Raw genomic sequence first — 27004 nt, forward strand, 5'->3', positions numbered from 1 at the left:
GCATATCAGCAATCATTCATAGACTACCAAACAATGCAGACATCTCGGGACACTCTTTTTTCTCTCTATTTCTTTCTTTTAATTACATCATATCATAGATCACATTCATAACTTATCTCATCTCTTTTTATCTCTCTCTAGAGGTCTACACCATTTTTCGTGTACATCAATCTTTATTCGTTGCATATGCTACTTGGGAACAATTATACTTTCTTTTTAATTTGTTGCTGATGTGCTGTCTTCTTTTTTTTTTTTTTGATAGAAAGTGGGATCTAAAGTAGTATTGGGCAAAATGTAAAACACAAGCTGATTTCCATATTGTGGGTGATGCCCAGGCAATTCTCAAACCCAAAAATATGGCTTATAAAACTCCAACCTGCAAAAACCAAAGCCCAAAATATGTCTCTTATTTTCCTTTTCCTTTTTTGCCAAAAAAATTTGTGAAATCGTCACATCTTTGATCTCCCAAAAATAATCTGATTTCAAAGTAAAGATAAGGTCATAAATTACAATATCTTGAAACATCTTGGTAGGAAAACCAAACCAAACCCCTGAACTCTAATGGCTGCTCCTCTCTCCACCATTGTAGATATCTACTTCACTGACACCATAAGAACAAGGTTCACCATCACTTCCCCTTCAAGGTCAAAGACTCATAGAAAATGTGCTGCCACTTCCAATTCCAACACAGAAGCTCCCCTTTCACCAACATCAGACACATCCAACAACAACAAGAACAAGAACAAGAACACTTCATTATCAGACCAACTCACTCCCCTTTCCAACACCACATTACCCACTTCAGAACAAACCCATGTTCTGTCAAAGCCACCAAAACCCACCTGGCTCAACCCCACCAAGGCCAAGCGCCCTGTGCTCAATCACCAGAGGCAGAAACGTGCTTCTCCTTCATACAATCCACAGCTCAGAGATTTCCAGCGCTTTGCTCAGAAGCTGAATGATTGTGACGCCGCTGATTTCACCGCTTGTCTTGAGGAAATCCCACACGCTCCGCTTACCAGGGAAAACGCGCTTTTGCTGCTCAACAGCTTGAAGGCATGGCAGAAGACCCTTATGTTTCTGAACTGGATGAAGACGACCCAGGATTCGTTACCCATGGAAACCATCTTCTACAATGTCACAATGAAGTCTTTGAGGTTTGGGAGGCAGTTTCAGCTGATTGAAGAACTTGCACACCAGATGATTGATGATGGGATTCAACTGGATAACATCACTTACTCCACTATCATCAGCTGTGCCAAGAAGTGCTACCTGTTTGATAAGGCTGTGTACTGGTTTGAGAGGATGTACAAGACCGGTTTGATGCCGGACGAGGTAACTTATTCGGCTATATTAGATGTTTATGCAAGGTTAGGCAAGTTTGAAGAGGTGGTGAGTTTGTATGAGAGAGGTAGAGCAACAGGGTGGAAACCTGACCCTATCACATTCTCTGTGCTGGCGAAGATGTTTGGGGAGGCTGGGGATTATGATGGGATTAGGTATGTTTTGCAAGAGATGAAGTCTCTTAGTGTGCAGCCTAATTTAGTTGTGTACAACACCTTGTTGGAGGCAATGGGAAAGGCTGGGAAGCCAGGGTTTGCGCGGAGCCTGTTTGAAGAAATGATTGACTCGGGGATAGCGCCGAACGAGAAGACTCTAACAGCATTGATCAAGATATATGGCAAGGCCAGGTGGTCTCGCGATGCGTTAGAACTGTGGCAGCGGATGAAGGAAAATGGCTGGCCTATGGATTTTATTCTGTACAATACATTGTTGAATATGTGCGCCGATGTCGGGTTGGTGGAGGAAGCTGAAACTCTATTCAGGGACATGAAACAGTCTGAGCATTGTAGGCCAGACAGTTGGAGTTACACAGCAATGCTCAACATATATGGGAGTGAAGGGGATGTTGACAAGGCAATGAACTTGTTTGAAGAGATGAATAAGTTGGGTATTGAACTAAACGTGATGGGGTGCACCTGTTTGATTCAGTGCTTGGGAAAGGCTATGGAAATCGATGATTTGGTTCGAGTTTTCAATGTTTCAGTGGAGAGAGGAGTTAAACTAGATGATAGGCTATGTGGTTGCTTGTTATCCGTTTTGTCTCTATCTCAAGGTAGCAAGGATGAGGAAAAGGTCCTTGCTTGTTTGCAGCAAGCTAACCCAAAATTGGTTGCTTTCATTCAGTTGATTGTAGATGAGGAAACTAGTTTTGAGACTGTGAAGGGAGAGTTCAAGGGTATCATAAGTAATGCCACGGTTGAGGTGAGAAGACCCTTCTGTAACTGCTTGATTGACATATGCAGAAGCAAAGATCTCCAAGAGAGAGCTCATGAACTACTCTACTTGGGGACCTTGTATGGATTATACCCAGGTCTGCACAGCAAGACAGAGTATGAATGGTGTTTAGACGTTCGATCATTGTCAGTTGGTGCAGCTCTAACTGCACTAGAAGAGTGGATGTGGACACTCACCAAAATTGTTCAGCGAGAGGAGGCGCTGCCGGAGTATTTCTTAGCCCAGACAGGTACTGGTGCTCATAAGTTTGCCCAAGGATTGAACCTTTCTTTTGCTTCTCATGTGAGGAAACTAGCTGCTCCATTTAGGCAGAGTGAGGATAAAGTTGGCTCTTTTATTGCAACTAGAGAGGATTTAGTCTCTTGGATACAATCAAAGTTTCTCTCAACCACTACGGCAACATAGAATGTAGAGAAGAGAAGCTCAGTGACATTCACCTCTTTTGGCTATGGGCAATACGTAACAACGATGCTTGCAAGTCTATTTTATCTTAAAATGTCAAGAAGTGGAGAGTTGAAGCCAAGGGAGATGGGATGTGATATTCCCCTCAATTTATTAGAATGTAAACACCCCTGAAATTTAGTGTTCCTTTATCTTGTCCACTTTTGTCTTGCATCTTCAAGTTTGGGTAAAAAGCTAGATGCAATCATGCTGCTGCCTTTTGTGAATTGATCGTTAACATGTATTCAAATTGTTTTGGAATGCTAGAAATTCAAGCACATTCACAAAACGGGTCAGCAAACACACATTTTAACACAAAAGTTGCAAATTTTAGCACATTGGTTTCAACATGAATCAGCGTTAATAAACTAAAATCTTAAACCACACATCTTAATTAACGGAAAGATAAATACTAACAGTGTAAAAAAAACTAACTGTATGAATCCCTTTGCTTTCTGCTAGTTTCAAACATTAGACCTGTTGATGTTCAGAGATTTTCCAAACCAATCTGCCATCAAGGAACTGGCAAGCGTGTATGGAAATCACAAGAAAAAATCCATTTTATAACTTCCACTTCACTATAAATCTCAATTTCCGAAGAAAAATATGTGCAAGGAAGTTAACACTTCATTTACATTCAGCTTAAAAATACGCACATACTCTAACTCGAACTAAAACACAAGGACATTAACGAATCAATGTCCAGTTCCGTTTTTGGTTTACGAACCATCTAATTCACTCTGCGTTCTGCAATTTATAATTCCATTTGATTAAGATTTAAGAGAACTCTAATTTAAATCATGTTAATTTGCTACGGTGGAAATCCACCCTCAGTTACAGATTGTCATTTCTGACTAAGGACCGCTCGAGTTCAATCACTACACTTGTATCCCCACCAATGTACACCCACATTTTCCTTGGCACTTGCCAGAGAAAAAAACAGAAAAATAAAGAAAAATAAATAGAAAGGGCCTTCGCTATGCAAAATTTCTATCATTTTTTCATCTCTATAACTGGCAAAAAAGGGGGAGAGGGAGAATGGAAACCGCGAAACAAAAAGAAAACAGTTTAAAAGGCTATACTTTTTTCTCCACTCCTAACGAAAATTCCCAAAAGCCCATCAGCAAGGTCCATTCTGATATAGCTCATACCTAAATGCATTCAGCATCTTTAATTCTGGATAGAGCTCTAAAGGTGGCCACCTGCCATTAAAATCTGAGATTCCTCAGTTGATCACTTTTGGTTTTAAGACCAGAGGAAAAAAAACCCAGATCCATGAAAAATGGATCCAGCTGTGAAACTTTGGCATCATCTTCGAGGTTGAATGTATTATAGATATTTTCCTGAAGATTTCCAGATTCTCCCTTCAAGTGATATCACCATAACAGTAACATCATCATGATACTTCCTCCGATCTCCTTGTGGGATATCCAGCAATTCATGAAAGTCCATTCCTGAAACAATTTAGTCCAAAGTCACCACTCTAATTGGGTAGTACAAACACAGAAGACAAGCTAAAACACATTTAGCTATAAATGAATATGAATCGACATATTGCATGCAGTAATTCTTTCTTCGCTTGTCTGATTTTCTTCATTATAGAAAAACAAAAAACTAGTGCGCATCAGATGTTTCTAAAACAAGTTTTCTCCAAATACGAGAAGCAAACAAACAAATGCAAACAGACACAGCAACCCTCCCGATGGCAAAACTGTTACCTCAACCAAATTCTAGATCAAAAGAAAATTGAACAAATACATAAATAGAAAACGGCAAAGCTTGGGTATTGACTAACTAAAGTAATCCTTTGAAAATGACTTTGTAGTTTGTATACAACCCATATAGAGGACAAAGTTACGGATAGGATTTTCTGTAAAAAAGGATGAATATGCAAAGAAGTCATCATTTGAAATAAGGGATTATATGGTAGCTGCTGCATCAAAGCTACAGACAACCAAAGCAGTGGACCAGAAGCTCAATAGAATGCAAAATTTATACTTTTTAAAGACTAATTCCCACTTAAAGATGATGCGTTTCTTTGTGGGACAACATTTTAATAGAAAAGAGCCCTGATGGACAAGAGGACATGTTAAACAGCAGTAAGGAAAAAGAAATTTAATAACATAATTACAAAGCTCCTAGCACCAAATGTAGAAAAGAATTCCAAATCCTTCAATCTCAACATGTAACAAAAATTAGGTAGCATTCGGCAAGGGATGAAACGAACGGAACAAGTTGTTTTGTTCTTTTTTTTCACTTCATGACATATACTATTATACTCTTAAGATGCACTAATGACAAAACATAAAATAGAACCTATATGTTATGTTCTGTCATTTTTAACATGTCTAACTAACGCTACCTTAGTGTTTATTTCTTAAAATTTACCATCAGTTTATTCTTCAATTATTTTGCACAACCATATGGGGCAAGGAAAATGCTTTGCATTCTTATCTAAAGAATTACTAATTAATATTCCCTCTACTTATGTTCAACAAATTGTACATGCCTGCAGAACAAGAAAGATAGACAAGGTCTGAAGATTCATTTACCAGCCTTCTTGGCGGCACGGAGGAGCAGTTCTTCTATCAAATGTTGGGCAGGGTCTCCTTCTGGGAACTTTTCCATGAAGCTCTCAACTTGAGAAACCACTTCTTCGTTGTTTAGATATTGATATAAACCATCAGATGAGAGGATCAGGAACTGATCTTCTGGGCATAACTTATGGTGACGCAGCGAAGGACAGCAGGATATATATGGAGCAGTGCCAATATAGTGATTACGAAACATTTCTAGAACTGCCTCATTCCACTTTGGCTACAAAAAAAAAATTCAATTCAACCATCATGTAAGAATACATCTGGGCTAAATATTTAAGAGACATCAGAAACAATCAGGCTTCTCAAGCGTAGACGAGCATCAGTATGTGAAGCAGTTCAATAAACACAATAAAAGTGAGTTTGATGACAAATAAATTATTCAAGGCTGAGCGTCAGTATGTAATGCAGCAAGTTCTCCCAACAATTGACCTTTATTACTCCTCTCCTCGTTTTAAAACCAAATGTGTATTGTGAGACTGAAGACAAATGGTTGGACCCTATTTAGCTTACATCTATATAGTTCACTATATATCATTACAGCATCCAAAGAAAACTTTTGAATATATACAAATTCAAGAGACAAGTTTTGTAATTTCACCCTTTCACCATTGGCTGAGTACGCAGAAAAGTTTTACAATCTGATAGATATTTCAATTTGACACAATAACTAATATGAACTAAATATCTGCCATACCAAAATTTAATTATAAAAATACAAAATGATCATGAACAATATGATTTCCATGTTCTTAAAATCAGTGTACCTATGCATATAAATTTGTTCACTGCTTCACGCCTCTGTTAAAATCCTCATCTATTTGCATATGTGTATTTACAGTGTGCGCGAGTACATACAAATACATGTATGCATGCACACAAGCACACACTTAAAATAAATAAAAGGTACGAAGCAAGATAAATTTCAAATCTATAAGGACAATAACCAAAAAAAAACTTGAAATATTATTCCATATCGCATGAACTATAGAAACAAACATTTTCTTTTCTCCCTGAAAGGAGAGTCACTCAGAAGCACAAAGTAAAATTTTATAAATTTAAGAAAATGAACCGTAATAATAGATCAAAGTATTTTCAAAGATACCTGTTTCAAAAATCCTGCCCCAAATGCTCTGGTGACCTTAAGACGGCCTTTAACTCTATCATTGACTATACATTGGTTATCATCAGGATGCTCATTCTTAATTCTAATGATTTCCTGTAAAACATTAAGCACTATTTAATAGAGAACTGATATAAGCAGGTCACTCACAACTTAAGAAAAAGAAAACAAAGGCTATCAGCTGCAACTGCTACTAAAAGTATAACTTGTGATATTCATAACTAAAACAATAACAGCAAACAATCATGAAGCCAATGATCTAACCTCTTGAATATATCATCACAAACTACTCAATCTCAAATCTCAACAACGCACGTTATTAAATCATAAACTTCATCTGCCACTTGGCATAATAAAAAATATTGGACAAACAGTGTTCAGTGCGGGAGACTTTTCTTGTATGGTTCAAAATTTTGGATGGGAGGATCCAAGATCCCTTCTCTCTCAAATTTGATTCCCCTGTGATATTTGGGATTTGGAGGGGAGATGAAATGAATTTAAAACATGTAAAGTATAGTGATTAAATTGTCCAAGCTTATGTTTAGACTTTAGAAATCCAAAACTGCACTCTTTGTATTCTATCCCTAGCAACCCTATTACACATTAGGTGCATAATTTTAATTGCCTTCTCTCAGTTTGGTGCATGAGTTTACTGTTCTTCATTTTTTTATATTCTTTTAATTTATGGTACCATAATTTGAATTTGTTCGTTATGGGAATGAGTAATAAGCAATAAGCCCAGCTGATAAAAACCCTTAGAATTAGACTGGTAAAATTGGACATTTAGAATTATTTACTACAAAATTGTCGAGAAGCAACTAAAAGCTTGTATATAGAGAGTTAAGCCGTTCCAATCTGCCATAGCAATAGAAGGATGGCTCTAGCTCCCTGCGGTGTTAGTGTTTTACCTGCCCCGTTCGTTCGCATTCGGAAGCTCACTCCTTGGGAGTTTTATTTTCTCTCCCTCTCATTAGATACCAAATAAGGAGAGGATTATCCACCCCCCCCCCTCCCTACTTTTGAACCAGACAATCTGTAAGCGAAAGAAACAATCCAATCTATGCTTGGAATATAATGCACTTACAGAATGACACGCACACATGAACTCAAGTATGGAGTATGGACCTACATACTGTATTAGATGGATAGAAGAACATAATGGGGAAAAGAATGTCATTAGCAACAAATGGCTGCACCAGAAACCTAGTAAAGGCATTAGACACTAGTTTTAAGGGTATTGAAGCATTACAGTAATCAACAGAGAAAAATGTTGAACCAGACTGGAAGCATTAGTAAGGAAAAGTAAGACTTGTAGTTAAAAACCAAACTTGCAAGAGTAAAGGAAGGAAGAAAGCATGTCATTTCATCAAAAGACTGACTGTTTTGAAAGTTGAACTTACTTCTTCAATGCTGGTGCTGTGATCAGTAGACAGTTGCAATGCAACCAACCTCGTTTCTTGAGCACGACGCTGATTCCCCAACTTGATTGCACTTTCAGCTACGGGCTCCTCAACAATGCTCTCAGTGCTGGAACCGGTATCTCCCTTGTTCCCAGATTCCACCACATTAGAAGCAACCTCCTTGGGCTCGTAGTGTGCAACAATAGCACGGCTATCCCCAACATTCATCACATAGACATCCTCATCCCTCATAACAGCAACCAATAGACAAGAACCCATCAAAGCAAGTTCCGGATTTGTGTCGAGAAGCTTATCCGTCATATCCAAATATGCAAGCTCCGTTACTTCTAATGCCCGAGACAGCGCACTCAAAACCAGATCATGATCCACGGGACCTACTTTCCGCCTCTTCCCACCACCACCGCCACCACTAGGCTGGTCTTCCACCCTATTACTCTCCACCTCCACCTTCTCTTTCTCCTCCGTCCCCAAATTCCACGGTAACAACTTCTTACCATGACCCTCCTTGTGCTTTGTCAACCCATGTTTCAGTTTTGACAACAACAGCCACCGTCTGCTAACTGCAGAACCCGCATTGGCATTGCTAACGCTGACTGCATCGTCAACAGAAAACGCAAACCTGTCAGACCCAGAAAGATCGAGTCCATCTTCGGGGTCTTCAGCGAGAAGCTCCCACAATCTACGCCGTCTACTCTCGGTTCCCGTTACAGCTCCCTGCACTACCATCTTCGCCGAAGCAGAACCCGAATCTTCACCTTCTCCCTCCTTGCTCTTCACCTCAGCTACGCTCTGCCCTGCAAGGTTGCTCTCCTGAGCTGCTTCTTCTTCGACTTCCCAGAACAAACCCTGAAGCTCGTTGTGAACGGCGCGGTAGAGATGACCCATCAGAAACTCCGGCGCGTCGGGGCCGTTGAAACCGTCGTATATCCCTACGAACAACCACCCCTGCTCCTCCGACACCACCACATGAACCCGATCCTCCCCGGCCTTCCCAAGCGCCCACTGTACGTTGCTATTGCTCTCGCTCCTCGCCTCCACCGCCGCCGGATGCTTCTCCTCGGTCACCGCAACCTCCTTCCTCCCAACGAAGTTCAGCACCGGCACCACCCACGGCCGCTTCTTATCCGGCACCTTCCGTTGAAACGCCTTCCGGAACCCCGACACACCCTTCAGCTTCTTCTTCCTCGCGTACATCCCCCCAAGCGGCGCAGAAAATGGAATATCCCCGCCGCCGGAGATACCGCTGCTGTCGCCTCCGGCACCGCCGTGAATCGGTCCAGAGTGCGCCCCACTCTCAATTGGCCCGGAGAGGAAGAACCCGCCACCGCCCTCGAGAAGCTCCCCCCCTCGCGGCACGGGCTGAAGCGGGAGAGCGCTGAACAACGACGTGCTCTCGAACCCATTGACAATACTACCCTTGGTGGCAACAGTATCCGCCGCGGCGGCGTCCTCTTCTAGCTGAATAACCGTCTTGGGAACAGAGCTGTTAGCACTAACGGCGGCGCCGGAAATGGATTTGAACCCGGTCTCGTGAAATTCGGGTCGGGTTGCTCGGTGGTCATGGGAAGGGGAAAACCGGAGCGAGGTGGAAGGTGAGAGGAAGCGATCGGAGTGGGTCGGAGAGATGAAGCGAGCGGAGGATCTGACGTAGCAGAAGGAGTGGCCTAGGGTTTCGTCCAATGGCTCGGTGGCCGTGAAATCAACGACGTGGTGGTGGTCCGGTCCGTTTTCCCGGTTCACCGGTTCAAAGCAGGAACACAGGTTGGAGAGTCCACTACCCATTAATCACATTTGTGTTTTGTCCCGTTTGGCAGCCGAGAAAATCGTAGGTGATTTTCCGGCGAGGTGTTGAGAGGGAAAATGAGTGACCCCAACCCCAAAGTCCAATCCAAAAACTAGAGAAAGGGACTTAGGGGAGGGAGAGAGGGAGAAAGAAAAGAAAAATGAGAGAGAAAAGGAAAAGGAAAGGAAAAAGGAAGGAAAGAAAAGAAAGAAGTGAAGTGAAGTGAGTGAGTGAGGAAAAAGAAAAGAAAACAAAACGAGGAAAGTGAGGAGGAGAGGGAAGAAAGAAAAGAGAGAGTTGAAAATTTGTTGTTTGATTTGTCTGTTTGTGTGGCTTTTTCCTTTTTTCTTTGTTGAGTGTGAAGTTGTTGGGTCTGATTATGAGTTGACGGTTACGTTTTCAAGTTCTGAAGGCTTATATATAGGTGGCTGACACGTAGGACTCCAGCTCAGCACTCTGATGAATCCAGCTTGCTTTGCCTTTGCCAGTTTCTTTTTTCAAACTAGTTTGAACTTTGAATAGTACTACCATATATATTAAATTCTGCTTATAAATTCTTCTGGTAATTCATAATGGTAAGTATTGAATACCAGAGGCTTTGAATGCCAGATTGGTGCATCAACATTTATTAATCATAAATATTTGATGAGGATTAGTAATGTAAGTCATATTATGTAATTAAGAGTTTAACTTGTATATATTGAATGGTTTTAATAAATTGAAGTCAAGTCATTGGAGATGCATGTACTTCATATCTATAACTAAGAAAAGTAAGTTAAAATTAATTTTTTTAACTAAGTTAAAATTAATTACTAGCAGTAAATTTGTAGTTTTTTAATAATAAAGTCAACTTTTCATAATAGTGTTTCACTATTTTTAATGAAAATAAATAAAAAAAATTTGGAAGTTTATTTTAATTCAAGACAAATTTAAACTAGATAAAATGCATTAAATTTGTCTTGAATTAAAATAAACTTCCAAAATTACCCTTTATTATTAGTATTGGAAAGTGGGAAAGAGAGAGAATAATTAATGAGACACATTTTACAAGTTAGAATTAATAAGGGCATCATTGGAAAAAAATAATTAATATAGCTCAAACTTTCATTTGGTTCTTATAAAAAGGACCAAGATTTTTCTTCTCTTTCATGCTTATAAATAGGACCGGAGGAAGTATTAGATGTAAGGATAAATATGGAAAAAATAATTATATTTTATAAATATTATAAAGTGATTTATATTTTAAGACGAATAAACTCAAAATTGACTTATAATAAGTGACATAAGGAATAACATAATGCCAACGTGGCTTAAGCTAACTTCTCTCCAAATTTTATAGTGTTTCCTCTTTTTACTAAGGGATTAAAAAAGTGTTTTATATTTTCAGGTTTCACCAAGGTATTTCCACCACTAGAAACCACAAGATTAATCTCTCATCAGGCTCTATGACTTCATTAAATGGGGTAAGTTTTTTCCAACAAATCATTCTTCATTCACATCGTCCAGTGATTATTTTTAAATTAAATATGTAAGGAGCTTAGTTATCTACCAGTTATAACATTGTTGGTAAAAAAAAGTGTTTTATATTTTTTCGATAACAACAACAAAGAAAAAAGGCTAGAAGAAACTAAGGCCTTAAAAAGTGACTCAAGCGCATCAGCTTGCAACAAAAACATAACCCCATACAAAAGAGAACTCCAAAAGGAAATAGCACTCAACTGGCTGATTGTGGGACAATGGATTATTCTCACGTCTATCGGCCCTAGGGATACCTCGATCAAGACCAAAAAAATTATACTTTTATGGCCATATCTTTAAGATTATATATTTATTGACTTATTTGTAGATTTAAACATGTTGCCCTATATAATTATTTAAACTTTTTTTTGAACAACCAAAGACAATAACATTAAATAAAAGCACAAGAGGTGTTTCACCCGTGTACATGATAGTGTAGAGAATCACCACATTGCAATTGCAGATTACAAATTAAGGAAAATAAAAAACAGAGAACATATTTAAGTACCTCGCTGTGAGATGTAATTTTAAATAAGCTTTCATGTTTTAAGAAGTCCAACAACCTCATTTATTTTCACATTATCTTTTTTTTTAATTCATCGAAAAATAAACCACACCACGTATTAATATCTCTCTATATATATAGTCATGCGAGCCTATTTATAGATAGTTTTTTTTTAATGTATTTTAATTAACTAGCTAAACTTTTTGTCCTATTTACACATATATTAGTTGGTCTATTGTTATTATAGAACAAACATTTAAATAACCTAAGAAGCCAATTATGCTTTCAAGAAGGTTAGCTCAAGCCTATCAATTTTTTTATGACAAGTAACATGTCAGACTCAAACATTGAATTTTTTAAGAAAACTAAACCTATTCATGCACATATCATCTTAGCCCAGCTTACTTTAACCCCTACTTAGAGCAACTCCAACCCTTGGTTCCTTATCTGGTTTCTTAACACACTATTCAGCACTATTCTGCACTATTCCTGTGGGCCCGTACTGCCACATCAGACTTAAGAAACTCCTAAGGAACTGAACCAGATTTTGCTCCAACCCATGGTTTCTTAAATTACTATTTGAAGGGTCCCACCCGTGTCCCACCATACAACATAAATTAATAATATTTATTTTCACACAATTTAGATTTAAAATTTAATACTAAATCAATTAAAAAATAATTTAATTAATATTTATACAAATTTAATTTAAATTTACTTAATAAAACCGGTCAAACCGGTAAATTCAAAAAAATTTAAAAAAAAAAAAGCCCAAACGGGCAGAAAACCGGGTCCAGCCGGTCAAAACCGGTCTGGACCGGTCCCAAACGGTTGGATGACCGGCTAACCCGGTCATCCACTATAAATACTCCCTTATCACTCCCTCCCTCATTAACCCTAGCCGTTTCCCCTTTCTTCTTCCTCTGCTCTTCTTTTCTTCTTCCTCTGCTCTTCCTCTGCTCTTCTTTTCTTCTTCCTCTTCTCTTCTTCCTCACAGCCAACTCCTCACCTCCTTCGACCCGCCACCTCACCGCCTCCTCACCGCCACCAAACACCCACAACCTCAAACAAAACCCACCTCTCCGCCACCAAACACCCACAACCACAACCAAAACCACCTCACCGCCACTCACCCGCCACCAAACAACCTTCACCGCCACCAAACCCGCCTCACCGTCTCCTCATCGCCACCAAACACCCACCACCGCAACCAAAACTTACCCCAGCCGCCATCAAAGCTTCAATCCGGACCCAAATCGCCCCTCAAGCACTGGATCGGAGACATGCAGGCCTTCCACCCTCCGCCACCGCCACCAGATCGGAGAAAAACAACCGGATCAAGCTTTCCTTTACACCCTTCAGCTTCTGTAATTTTTTTTTTTCATTTTTCTTTGTAAAAATTTAATCTTCTGAAGCTTTGTAATTATTTTCTATTTTTATTGTTTGAATAAAATTGTAGGTAGTTCATGCAATCTGTTTCTACTATTTCTTCCCTCTGAAATCTGTTGGAAGTGAATGTGAGAGAAAGTATGTTATTTTAATTAAGAAACTGATAAAGCAGAGTTGCTTGCAGAAGCAACTCTGCCCACTTTTCCTTAGCTAAGGAACCTTAAGGAACCCTGCTCCAATGGGTAAGAAACTGGCCCTTGGTTTCTTAGCAACTCCAACCTGGTTAAGAAACCAGCGTTGGAGTTGCTCTTATGATAACTTCTCTTGTCTTTATATTAATATTTTTTTTCATTTATTTTCATCAGGATTCATATGTCTTTGTTAAAAGGAAACTAAAGGGTTTTCAAAACCATACTAAAAAATATTTTACTAATAAAATTAAAATAGAAATACAATTAACAAAAGTAGTGATATTTTTTTCCACATGGATAAGTGATTAGGAGAGAGGTTGAGCGCATTAAACAAGTGTAAGGATGGTGGTGGTTAAGAAAGCGTCATCTAGGGTATAAACTGATATAATAAAAAGTAACACAAGAAATGAGGAATTTGAATTGTGTTCGAATAAAATTTGAGTTTTTCAAATGATTATAAGTTTATGAAATATTTTCGCAATCGTTTGGTGCAACGGATATAAAAGTAAGAGAGTAGACGATAACACACGAAAATATATCTTGGTTCACCCACAAACGATGGGGCTACGTCCAGTCTTTGGCTTCACCAAGATTTCACTAAACAAGTTTCAAGGACTTCTCCTACAACAAGTATTCGACAGGACCCCTCCCAAACAAGTATTCTACATGACTTCTTCTAACAAGTATTAGATAGGACTTCTCTTAAGAAGTATTAGACAGGACTTCTCCCAACTTCAAGTATTGTTCAAGACTTCTCCTAAAATCTTTTTTTAAGATTGTTTGGCTCTACAAGGTTCTCTTCTCACAAGAGGGATAGTAGAAATTACAAAGCACGAGAACTACAAAGTGTTTGAGTGAATTTGACTCTAGCGAATACTTTGTGTTCTTGATCTAGAGAGTTCGGATATAAAGATTTGACTTTTAGTTATTCCTCTCAGAAGAAGGTGGCTTTTTCTCTCTTGCTTGCTTGAAGAAGACTTTCGACTTAGATGAATATTCTAACTCAATTTCTTGCATCTCAAAATCTTCAAGTCCTCATTTTACACTTCAAGAGCTTCTAGGGTTTATTGAGAGTTGTTGGAGCGTGTAGAGCATCTTGAGTACTAGCCGTTAGATCAAACAGTCTTCTTGTCAGGTGCATTAAATGAAATGTGTCCTTTTTGAGGAAAAATGCTACAAAGTGTATCTTGTCAGTTGGTTGGTAGCATGAGCAGCAGCGTTCCAGCCCTTTAGGGAGAGAAAAAAGAAACTTTGATGGTGACAACGTTGTACTTGTTTCCTTGTCCAATGTGCTTTGTGAAATATCACGTGACTCTTTGCACTTGACTTTCTCCTCAACAATGTCAGAGAGCTTTCAATTTGAATACGCCGCTTGATGACCGAGAGTATTTTTCTAGTTAATTACATGCATTTTAATATATTATTTATGATATTTTGGTCATTTTAGGTCAATTTAGGCTTAGTTCATGCATTTTAATGTTTTTAATTAGTTTTAGTATTTTTCTACATTTTATATTATTTTCTAGATATTATTAGGATTTACTTACTTTAATTTAGGATTACATAAGTTTATTTTAAGTTGCTATCTTATTTTTTTATTTTATTTTTATTTTTATTTTTATTGTTGTTTTTAGACCGTTTACAATGGGGCTGTTGAATAAATTATTCAACAGTTGGAGCCTTACAATGGGGCGTTGAATCCCCTATTGAACATTCAGCTAGTTGAATTTTTTTAGCTGGTTGAATGAATTGTAAGTTGGAGTCACTTAATACACTTGGCAAAATCTCATTGGTTGTTATGATTTCCAGATTTTTATCCCATTCTAATTATTTGGGGTAAATTATTTCGTAGTAAATTAATTATATTTTTATTTTTGTTTTCACCAAAATTCAAAATTCATTTTTTTTGTCTATAAATTGAGACTTTGTTCATTTGATTTGGACACAGAAAAAAAAAAACGACATTTTTCCGTCTAGTAAGACTATTTAGCCTCCAATAAACTCTTGTTTGTAGCTCTAAACATCTTTTTAGTGAAATAGATCACAACAATAACGCTTTAAACACCCAAAATTCTACCAATTATTCTCTTTCAACTACTCAAATCCTAACAACTACAGAATTCAAATAAATTATTAAACTAGAAAGAAAAAAATTAACTCTTAATTATTTTAATTTAATTTCAATCGATAATTGTTATTAATATATAACTATAAAAACAAAAACATAAAAGAAAATAAGAATATGAAATAAAAGTGGTGGGGCAGGGTGTTGAATTTTATTAAACAAAACCATTATAGTGAGTAAAAGTTGAATGTGTGTTGAATTATTAGATGGAAGAGAGAGAAGATGATGTGGAGTGTAAAAAGTGAAAAAGGAGGGTGTTGAAAAACAAAACCATTGTACATAGTCTTAGGAGAAGATTTAAGAAGAGATAGAAAACCAGAAGAAAAAAAAAAGAAAAAAGAAAAAAGAAAAGAAAAGGGTTTGTTCCAGTGTGCCGCACGTTTATATGCTTATCATGTACCAGCGCTTGCGATCGCGTAGCAGCCCCTGTGATCAAACGTCCTGATTTGTGAGGGTGCATCGTGTTACGGTGCGCTTGACTACACAGGATCATTTTCTGTAGCAGAAAAAACAAAAAACGCACCAGATTACGAAAAATCACTATATAATCTGTTTTTGACCTTTTTTTTTAGGATCCTTACATCTTTCTCTTATTATAAACCTAAAAAAACACTTTTGGGAGATTCGTGGAGGCGATTGCTTGGCGGAGAGGAAGGCTAGGCTCTTGAGGGCCGCCGTCAGGGGCATGGAGGAAGGTGACAACTTCTTCGGACGTCCATGACTCTGTTCTATCTTGGGTTTCACTTTTCTCTTTACCACTTTTTGTCTTCTATAGACTATATTTTAGTATTTGTGATCATATACCTTGATTTTACTCTTATTTGATACATCTTTATGCAATTACAATTTGTGAATTTGCTTTATTTGGTGTTTCTCTATATGCTTAATGCTTTTATTGGCCAATTGATGATTTTAAGATTTTATATTAATTCATAAATAGATTGAGAAATTGATATGAGTTAACATATGCTTAGTTCATAAAGGGGGAAAACTTCTATGTCGTAGCTTGTTGAATCTCTTTGCGCGTTCATGTATCTTTTGTCAATATAATATTTTTTAGGATTTGCATGACAATTGAGAAGTTGGTGTGAATTTAGTTAATGAGAGGAACCACCCTTGAATCAATCATCTTAATAAATGATTGTCTTAGGTTGGGTTGAGGTTTTCTAGGTGACAATAGGAGACATTAACTCTTAGGTATGAATATCATGAGTTGGGAATGAGGTCTAAACCGAGTGGCAAGTCGGGACACTCACCTCTTTATCATAGGATTATTTAGTAGGAACTATTAGGATTTCTTGAGTGACAGTCAGAGATTCTATCAACTAGGATATGAACTTCTTGGGTTAGGAACAAAGCTTGCGAATGTCTTATCGAGTAGGTATGTGGTATAATGCTCCTTTTATGATCACTAGGGCTTAAGAAATTAAGGCTAGGTTCTTAATTGGTAGATTTACTTAGCTAAGGAATTAGTAGGTGAATAGCTCTTATCGGTATCTTAAATGTTAATTTTATCTTATAAAAGTATATTGGTTGAGAATAAATTGTAAATCAAGTGAACTCATTTTTCAAATACATTTTCTTCTTTATTTTCCTCTGTGAACTTCTTTTATCATTTTAGTTATTGTTTTCCTTTATTTAAATAAACTCATATTTCACTTTTTAAACCGCTCATCCAACATGTAGCAACACAATCCCTGAGGAGACGACAAAACACGATACTATACTACGATTGAGTCTTGAAAGATATTTGATAGTAGTTTTAGTAGAGGAAAACCTCTTCATCCAATATCCTTTCATCACCGCTCTTTCTCTAGACATTACTTCCATTGGTAAGCTTTCGAGATAAACAGTGAATGTCTTCATGAGTGTGGTATTCTCTATTGACGAACGATCAATTTGCTTGTACTGTTCTTGCATAGTTTGTCCTGAAGCTTTGACTATACTTGTATAGTGATCCTGACTCATTGACTTCTCTTGTCTTGTACGAACTGTCTTCCATATTGATTTGTCTTCTCTTCTCTTGTCGAACGATCTTGTTGGTTTGACTTTCTTGGCTTGTATAGTCTGCATTGTGCGTCTTCTTGCTTTGACCTCTCTAGTATATGTCTAGCACGTCTTTTGGCATTGTCTTGTACTTTATCATCAGACGATGGGGAAGCAAAAATGTTATTATGTTATTTTTCTGAAATATAATTTGCATTAAATATTTAACCAATTCACGTATGCTCTTGAAAATTGTTATCATCCAAAATATGATAAACAATGTATTCAGACATAAACGTACTCTGGTCTCTGACACAACATAATAATGGTGCAATAACTTGCGCGTATCAAATGAGTTATGCCCTCTCTAATGCTGGCTTACATCAGTTCACAATAATGGCACAACAAATGTTAGTCAAAAATTGGTCTCTTAGTCTTAGTCAGCAACACACGTTAATTTGATTACATCCATGTCATGTTGGTGCTAGTATCAGAGGCTCCATTAAAACCGCTTGGCTGTCAGTCAATTAATCTATATCTATCTATATACATATGTAAACGAGACTTGAACCATAACATTAAATACAATAGTAGAAATGAAGACTCCTTATTTATCTCCTTGAAAAAAAAAACATTAAACTCATGACTTTTCATTTTTCATATTACTTACTCACTATCCTTCAAGATAAAAATCCAAATTTGTCTATATAAACAAATTAGACACTCATAAAATGAAATTAGGTAATGTTTTCATATATGAACAAATATTAAGAGTTAAAATTAATTAATAATAAAATATAAATTATTAATAAATAATTTGGAAACAATAATTTTAAAATTAAAATTTTCAATAAGGTATTTGTGTATTATTTGGAAAAAGATTATATACTTTTTTATCTATTATATATTAGTGAAAATGACTTGAGAAGGAGGAAAATAATTAAAAAAATAAATAAGTTAAATTTAAATTTAAAAAATAATATTTTACGTTATTTAAGTTGTTTTTGAAAGAGTTATAAAAGTTACAATTTATTATAACTTTAAAATTTAAAATTACTTTTGTGCTGATAAAAAGCACACAAATTATGTTATTATTATAACTGTCGTTCAAAATTAATTTGGTAAAAGTAATACATGAGAGAGGCTAGAGAGAGAGACTCTGCAAGAGAGTCTCAGGCGCGGTGGTTCCGGCCATGGAACCAGCGACAGCAGTGGAGAAGTGAGCGATCGGGAGGGTGGAAAGATCATCAATGGCGACGCTCTCAGCCACGAAGAAGGAGAAGTTATGAGCATGGAGGAGATCAACGCCAGTACAGGTCTAATACCAGTGAATTTCAACGTAACGCCAGGTATAACCAAGAAGCAGTGAATCAACCAAATCAGCGCAGCAATGGCAACCAACGTGCGAGGGGAAGATTTGTTCGAAATGTAGACCAGTCTCAGATATCTTTCTCTGTGTTCGTTGATGGGTTAGGAGACCGAATTACAGTGGCCAAACTTCAGGCTATCTCTGGTAAAGTGGGTAGATTGAGGGACGTTTTTATACAGCAAAAGAAGAAGTTTACACGTCGCTTTCGCTTTGGGTTTGTTCGGTTTTCCAGTGATGAGGAAGCATGGGGAGCAATTAGAAGGTTTAATGGATTATGATTGGAAGGGAGTTTTATTGTGGTACAGAAAGCAAGATTTCAGAAGCCAGGTAGGGTGTCAAAGATGTCGTCATTGGGTAGGTATCGGTATGAAGTTCAAGGAAAGGTGTGGCGACCAAAGGTGCAACCTATGGTGCGTGAAGAAGGGGTAGCTTTACCTCATAACAAGCAGCATGTTCAGCAGGAGGAGCGTCCACAACAGGAGGGATCTCTTTTAAGCTTTAATTTGTCAGACCTGAATGAGGCTTGGGTGCAAAGGTGCGCACAGGCGCATACAATTGGATCCATGAGTGTCGACATTTTGCAAGAGTCGTTTAGCAGCATTGGACTCTACAACTTTCGTCTCATCCCTTTAGGAGCGAAGGAAGTTTTGCTTGAATTTGAGACTCAGGAGGAGATGCAGAGCATAATCACGGAGTGCAGATATTTTTTAGAGCATTATGTAACTGATGTCACGCTGTGTACTGTTTTCACGTTTGGTGCGTCTCAGCTTGTTTGGATTCGTTTATGGCAAGTTCCCCAGGGGTTGTGGACTCAGCCTTTCTTCTCAGCTGTTGGAAATAGGCTCGGGACATATGTGATGTCTGATGATGCAACCACGCTACGACATCGAGTTGATTATGCACACATATTAGTTCGAATGAATCATCAGCTTTTGAATTGTTTCACTATGTCTGTTGATGTCGAAGGGACGTCCTGCATTGTGTTGGTTGAGAAGGACGCCGCTACTTATGATTATGGGCGTGTCGAAGTTATGCCGTCAACACCAGTAAAAGAATATGTGTCAGATGAGAGTTCTGATGATGAGTCCATGAACGATGGGATTGCCACAACCCCAGAAGCTGCTCATGAAAAGGACTATGAGTCTGCAGTTGATGCGAACTCTGAGGAGGAAGATGAAATCTATAGGATGACAAGATGGAAGGCCTGGCTTTTTTACAGACCGAGGCAACTGAGGAGGTGTTGTGTGGTGGCATGGCGGTGGGGTTGGGGGCGGCAGAATTGGGTTCGGAGTCGCCGGTGAGAGACAATGGATATGTGTTGGTTTCAAATTCAAAAATTGCACCGTCAAGAACGCAATTCAAGGAGCCATTCAAGGGCCTGGTCGACTCCATTAAATCAGGAGAGCAAGTCAAGGAGCAGATCTTGGTCGCAGATAAGGGAGGAGCGTGTTTTTCAAATTCAAAGGTAACAACAGTTAATTCTGGGACGAAATTCAGGGAGCAGAACACGGTCTTGATGGATGAAAATAATTTAGCAGCGCAAACCAGGGAGAAGGTTTTGACGAGAATTCATGGAGAAGTGAAAGTTTCAGGCGAAGATGAAGGAGAACAGTTATGTCGTTCGTATGATTCTGACGGTGAAGGAGGTAGGCAGTTTCGTGATTTAAACGTGGAGAGCATGAAATCAGGCGATCAACAAGGAGTGCAGATACGTGATTTGCTTGATTCTGGCTATTCAATAGAGGAGGTTGAGATTTTATGACCATTTTGGAATCCACCGAGGTCCGGAGTACGTCCCGTGTTAATACCTCAAAATGAGTGCATGAATGCAAAGTGATTAGCCAAACAACGTCTTCGACCTCACTCGACACGTCGCCACGTGTTCTAGCTAACTTATTGTCTCTAAAAGCATACCCTAAGGTAAAAGTCGATTCTGCGACAAAATACAATTAATCGTAAAATGAGTGCAAACACTCATGATAACTCTTCGAGTCATCAATGCTCTCACGAAGTCTCACGCTTCAGTGGAGTCTTATACAATCACGAAGTCTCACGCTTCAGTGAAGTTTTATGCTTTCACGAGGTCTCACGCCTCAGTGAATTTACACACTTGCACGATGTCTCACGCTTCAATGAAGTTTCATGTTGTTCACGAGGTCTCACGCCTCAGTGAAGATCCATGCTTTTCACGAGGTCTCACGCCTCAGTGAAGATTCACGCATTCACAAGGTCTCACGCCTCAGTGAAGCTTCTCGGCTCATCCCTTGGATGGCTAAACAAACTGCTCAAAGAGCGAAGGAGTATCGACATACTCAGAACTTACAGTTTTCTCAACTCTTGGACTCGACGACACTTCTCATTTTCCCAAAACTAAGATTTGCATCCTAAGCTTTCCTTCGAGATTGTTATCATTATTTAAAGATTTAGAGGTTGTTTAATGTCTTATGAATTTTCCTTATAAAATAGTTTCATTTAATCTTATCGCAAATCTTATGAGTTTTCAATATCCCATAACCCCCAAATAACTCCTAGAGAATGTCTCGATCCACTACAACAAGAACAAGGCCCGAACTTCGTTTGTCCCGTTAAACTTTCTCAAAACTCTCAAAATAAAATCGGCATGACTTGCCCGTTATTCTCACTCCTCAGAACCACAGATATATGTAAAAAGACATAAATAAATCAGCACAGTCAACAAACATGTCATATATCAACACATCCTAGAATAACCACGTAGCACTTAGCATATAAAGCATACATCACACATCCTAGATTACCCACTTAGCACATAGCATGTAAGTCAATCTCAAAAGCAGTCAGTAGATGAATCATCTACATTGTTAGCCGAAGCCTCAGAAAACATTTTTCCAGTCAAACACAAACAAGTGCATAAACAGTAAATCAAGTCGAAAGTATCGACACCTAAGCATTAACTAAGGATTCAGTGAGTAGCCCTCACCTGTAGATTCTCCAGGATTCTCTTCGAAAGTTCCTTCACAATCAGCTCCTAGTTCTTCAGGAAATTCTTCAAAAGAACCTTTAGAGTAAAACCACAGAATTCCATCAAAATCTATCGGAAACTAAGCTATCAATACTCACTAAGGTTTCACGAAGTAGTATATACTCCGAGGTACGATAATCTAGCGCGAAAGGACAAGTTTTCGAAAAAGAATTTTCTTCCTCCTCCTAGGGTAGTCTCGGCCACTATAGGTAATTAGGTGGGTCGATTTTTCTTCGATCAAACTTGGTTCCTAGGTTATCATTAGTCGTAACTAAGAGGATTCTAAACTCGGAAAAATTATCGGATCGAAAACTGTCGCAGGGGTATTTTGGTCATTATTTTTAGCTCGGAAATTCAAAACTGAAATTTCGAAAAGCAAATTGGATGGGCACGTCACCAACGACGTTTATGACAACTAATCCTACTAGCACTAAGCTAAGGCGATAGTTTTCAGCCCAAAGGACGAAGCTTTGCCCCAAAATGGGTATTTTAAGCAGAATTGAAACTCGACGGTAGTTTTTCGAGAATCCGCGCAGTATTATTAGCTAAACATACTTAGGAGAACGTAGGGAAGATGTTTAGATAGAAAAATGAAGTTATCAGGATAGTTTTGCAAAAACTTCAAAACTATGAGCACAGAAAGACATAGTGAAAAGCTACGGAAAAGACGATCAGAGGTAAGGATTAGCGACTATACCTCGATACCTTGAAGTAGCAACTGTTTAATCAACGATCAAGCAAGAAATGAAGAAAATCTTCTCTTCTCCCTCCTCTAGCAAACTCGCGGCCTCTTGAGAAGAAAATGGTGGAGTTTTGTGATTTTTCTCATCTTTCTTGCTATATATAGAGGATGGAAAAACGCGGGAAAATGAAAGTTTCGCGATTCTGATTTTTCCGGCTTCATTCTCCGTGAATTCTAAGATAGGTTTTGGCGACATAATTCCAAAACTCAAAAGAGGTTTCCTTGTATTTTAGGTGACTAATACAAAGTCGGTGTAAAAACTATTTTACCCGATAAGTTACTTTTTGCAGTGGATGTCGGAATAGAAAACTTCCTTCTGAAGAAAGATTGAAAACATCAAGAGAAATGGGTGTACGCGTGTGGAATCTTCATTTGAAGCTCCGAATAGAAAAAGTCTTCATTGACGGTTGATTCTAGGGTTCTTGAACTATCAGGCTTTTAGTTTCGGCAAACTTCCGATGATTGGAATCAGACGTTCGTACATTCTAGAGTTTCGCCTTGAAACGATTGTTATGGAAAGGAATAAGAGAAAGTCTTATATTCCTCTTGAAGATTTTTGGAATTTATTCCCATAGTGTTCCAAGGGTGGAAGATTTTTGGAATAAGTTTCCATCGTGACTTTAAGTGTAAACTAGCTATTCACCAGGGTTTCTGCCCTAGGTTTAAGCGTATATCGATCGTGCTATACCTTTTATCGACTTTGATACAATCCTTAGACTTTTCCTGAACTTCCTCCTTCATAAATTTATTTCATTTGGTAAACTCTTGTTCAGGTTTCCCTTCACGGTACCTCAGCCCTAATCGTGAATAGGATTTTATTCACTTATTCTAAACTTAAAAACTTGGGTCTTACAATTTTTATAATTCTTATAATTAAAAATTATAATTAATATTCCTATAAATTATAATAATATTTATATAATGTAAAAAAATATAGTAAATAAACTCGTGCAACGCACAAGTATTATATCTAGTGTTTTGTGTTTTCCAGTGCATGCGTACTCCACCCTTAAGGGTCGAAATAGGTTAGGTTATACTAGAATTTGATACATATATACTTAAAAAATTTTGGAACCTAAACCCGACTAGTACCTATTAGAGGATTTTTTTCAGGCATGGCTTAGTGTTTTTGTGTGCCAATCGGCTCTAAAAGTCATATGGCATGAAGGAGTTGCGACCGGCTCTATAGGTAATGCTCTTAAACATACACCGTACGGACAGCCGAAATGAGTTGGTCCAGAACGGGACACCCCAGCGAGACTGGCCTGGCAAAGGGCTAAGACAAATATCTAGGCACGATGACATCAAGCCAACCGTGCGCTCTAAAGCTCCACTTAAAGGATTTTCTACTCTCTTGCAAAGACACTAAACATACATGTTTGACCAATAAATACAATTTCTATCATTCATTTACATAACATGCTATTCCTTTTTAGCATTTCTGAGTTCTTCTTAGACTCATGAAGTCTCTCTTTACTCTCTCACTGACTTAAGCGTCAAAGGGGGTATCTGCAGGTAATCCTCCCTCCACTCAAGGACAACGCCATCGTTGTCTCAGGCCAAGTTACAACTAATCACCGTCACCAAGCACGACAAGAGGAGCACTCCAAATTCATTATTGAAGAATATTTTGAAAGCTTGTTATTCCCCAATAGCATAATTAAAGGACTATTTCAAATTAAAATATTTACATAAGCCAACACACCTTATTAAGTAAGCAAATTATAGGCTAACAGGTTAAGGTGTTAATAAGTAGAGATGGAAACAAGCTAAATTATGGTGGGTTTCCTAAACCCCAAAAGTCTATATGAAAATATTACTTCACATTAAGGTATTTACATATGTCGCAAGTCTATTTATGAATAGACCAATATTCTTAAATTATTATATATTATCTAACATGTTTAAATCTATAAATATGTCAATTAATATATAATATCAATTAACTGGTCGAGCTATTATAATATAATTCTAACATATAACAATAGCAATGATAATATAAAAATAAATAAATTAAAATACATTAGTCTAGTCTGTTAAAGCTTATGAGACTTTTTAAATGACTTAGACCTAGCTCTTTTACAAAATTCTAAACCTTATTTATTTATTTGACATGGCCTGGACAAAGCATTATCTAGATTAAACATAAACTCATAATCTCCTACAAGGGCCGAGCCAATATATACACAGAAAGTTTGTCCTAGGGATTTGTTGAAGCTGAAGTCTCCTATTGAATTTCAAACATGTGAAAGGGGGAGTCGACTGAATATGGTTTTGACTACCTCTGGCGTGTCAATATATACAGAACAAGTTTGTCTCTATCTGACGTGTTGAATTCATAAAATAATTAAATTGACTATTATTATCTTATTTAATTGTTTTTATGACCTTGTTTTTGGACCTTACTCATTTTTCAAAACTGGTTAGTCTTTTTCTGTGATTTATTGAATACAATTGCAACCTTCCCTACGTCGACGGCTATAGATAATTTGAAAGAATTTGTGTACATCAAAAATTTTGAAACACCGGTAGCATCGTGACAGTTTTTAATCACTATAAACTATTAAGCCTTTTTAGTCTGCAGTTTGTAGAGGTTAAAAACCGTCACAAACCGCAAGTGATTTTAGTTTCCTAAAATTTTCAGTGTACATGAATTAGAGGTTTAGACAATTAATCATGGCGCAGAACACGATTATGCAGTACATTGACAATATTTGTAAACTTAAAATATTGAAGAGCGTTCCCCAAAATCAACAATAAGTACAGTGTGGTGATATGATGGTAGTTGCATGTATATGAGATTTAAGTTGACTCTGTTAAGAAATGGATTTATAAATCATCTTGCTGAATGATTAATCTCTTGGTGCCAAAAGGCATCCCATGGTTTTAATAATTGTCATTTTCCTTTAAAATTAAATAATTAAACTTAAATTGAACGGTTCAACAATAAACTGAGAAGTTTGAAATGGTAAATTTAAGCATTAAAATTAAGAATGCATTTACATACGTGTACAACTCGGGTAGGAGAATGAGAGATTGGCATTGACAAAATTTAAAATGTCAAATTTAAAATGTTGAATCACCAAATGAGTAATTCAACCTCCAGTCAAAGAACTGGGTATACTTGACAAAAACAAGAAAAAAAGAACAAATTTCAAACTAGTAAGTCAAAATAATTTATGAACAGAATGGAATTGTCAATTGTGTATGTATTCAAATTCAACGATTTAGAATAGCAAAATGCAACAAACAAAATCAAGGGGAAAAGTGAAACTGTATATGTCAAATAACCACTTAATCCCAAAAACTTAAGTTGTTGGGTAAGAGCCACTTTAATGGTTTTATATTATATTTTAACACGCCCCCTCACGCAAGAGCTCTTTGGACTTAAAGCATGGATAAATGCACAGGTGCGTCTACCATGTGCTTAATTAAATCCCACTTTTAATTAGAAAGTGAGGGGAACAAGGATCGAACTCTAGACCTCTCGGCCATAGAAACTCTGATACCATGTCAAATAACCACTTAATCCCAAAAGCTTAAGTTGTTTATATTATATTTTAACAGTATATGATGTCATATATATTCTACAACTTAGAATAGCAAGAAAACAAGAAGTGATGTAAAAAAATACATTTAAGTCCTTAATTTTTTTTTAAGTTCTTAAAGTTTTTAAAGTGAGCAAAATAATTCTTTTATTTATATTTCTGTTAAATTTTAATAGAGTTTATTACATGATACACACATGACATATTTCGTCCCAAAACTAATTAGCCCCGTAACACTCCCACATGAAAAGTGCTTGATATTTTTTCCACCATGCTATATACGATAGTCGATAATTCCTGTTTTTTCTGGTAATTCTTAAAAAAAATTCTTTCCACCGTGGTATATGAATTAAATACTTGATTTTTTTTTCTCAACCTTAAAACTGATTATAAGAAATGAATTATATGTTTTCATCTTTTTTTTTCTTTTCCCTTCGAATGCCAGGAAAAGTCTAGAATTATTTTTAGTACACATTTCTTCGCTTGAAATAACAATACATCTTTTATGAATAGTTAGTTAATAGTTAGAGTAATAGTTATTCATATGGTCAAAGTTTTCTTAAACTTAAAATACTAGTAGTAATAAAAAGCTATTTGCTTAACACAAGTTTTATTCAGCACTCATATGAGGGAGTAAGAAATTAGATAGTCCCTAGCTAGTGGAGCTAACACGGCAAATAGAGTTGATCGATTTTCTAAGCAGCTCAAACTAACCAGAACCAATAGGGATGAAGAGATCACCAAACCAAACCCATTTCATATATATTGAAATTGTTGGAGTATGGGAAGCAAGCAAACGTCTTTCAGATAACCAAAACCAGCTAGCTTTGCACATTTATGTTTCGGGAATTGAGTAGGTGAACATGAATCAATGCTCACTGCTTGCTTGATTTGCTCCTTTCTTCCTAACCATCACATTCACACATGGTTGACTTCCTCTCCCGTCAAGTTACGTGATCCAAATTAT

At 37.3% G+C, this 27004-nt stretch overlaps 2 protein-coding genes across 2 annotated transcripts; one reads left to right on the plus strand and one right to left on the minus strand.

The window, feature by feature from the left end:
* The first annotated feature begins 505 nt into the window (after positions 1-505).
* Positions 506-3028, plus strand: LOC130711892 (pentatricopeptide repeat-containing protein At5g46580, chloroplastic). Its single transcript, XM_057561664.1, has one exon. The coding sequence runs from the start codon at positions 562-564 to the stop codon at positions 2701-2703; it is 2142 nt and encodes a 713-aa protein (XP_057417647.1). The 5' UTR covers positions 506-561; the 3' UTR covers positions 2704-3028.
* Positions 3029-3515: 487 nt separating this feature from the next.
* LOC130711890 (protein phosphatase 2C 29) lies at positions 3516-9993 on the minus strand. The gene is made up of 4 exons (XM_057561663.1): positions 7860-9993; positions 6442-6555; positions 5292-5556; positions 3516-4193 (listed from the first exon to the last, which is right to left on the minus strand). The coding sequence occupies exons 1-4, from the start codon at positions 9660-9662 to the stop codon at positions 4069-4071; spliced, it is 2307 nt and encodes a 768-aa protein (XP_057417646.1). The 5' UTR covers positions 9663-9993; the 3' UTR covers positions 3516-4068.
* Positions 9994-27004: the final 17011 nt, after the last annotated feature.

This window comes from Lotus japonicus, chromosome 4 (genome assembly GCF_012489685.1).
Source record: "Lotus japonicus ecotype B-129 chromosome 4, LjGifu_v1.2".
NCBI classification, from domain to species: Eukaryota; Viridiplantae; Streptophyta; class Magnoliopsida; order Fabales; family Fabaceae; genus Lotus; species Lotus japonicus.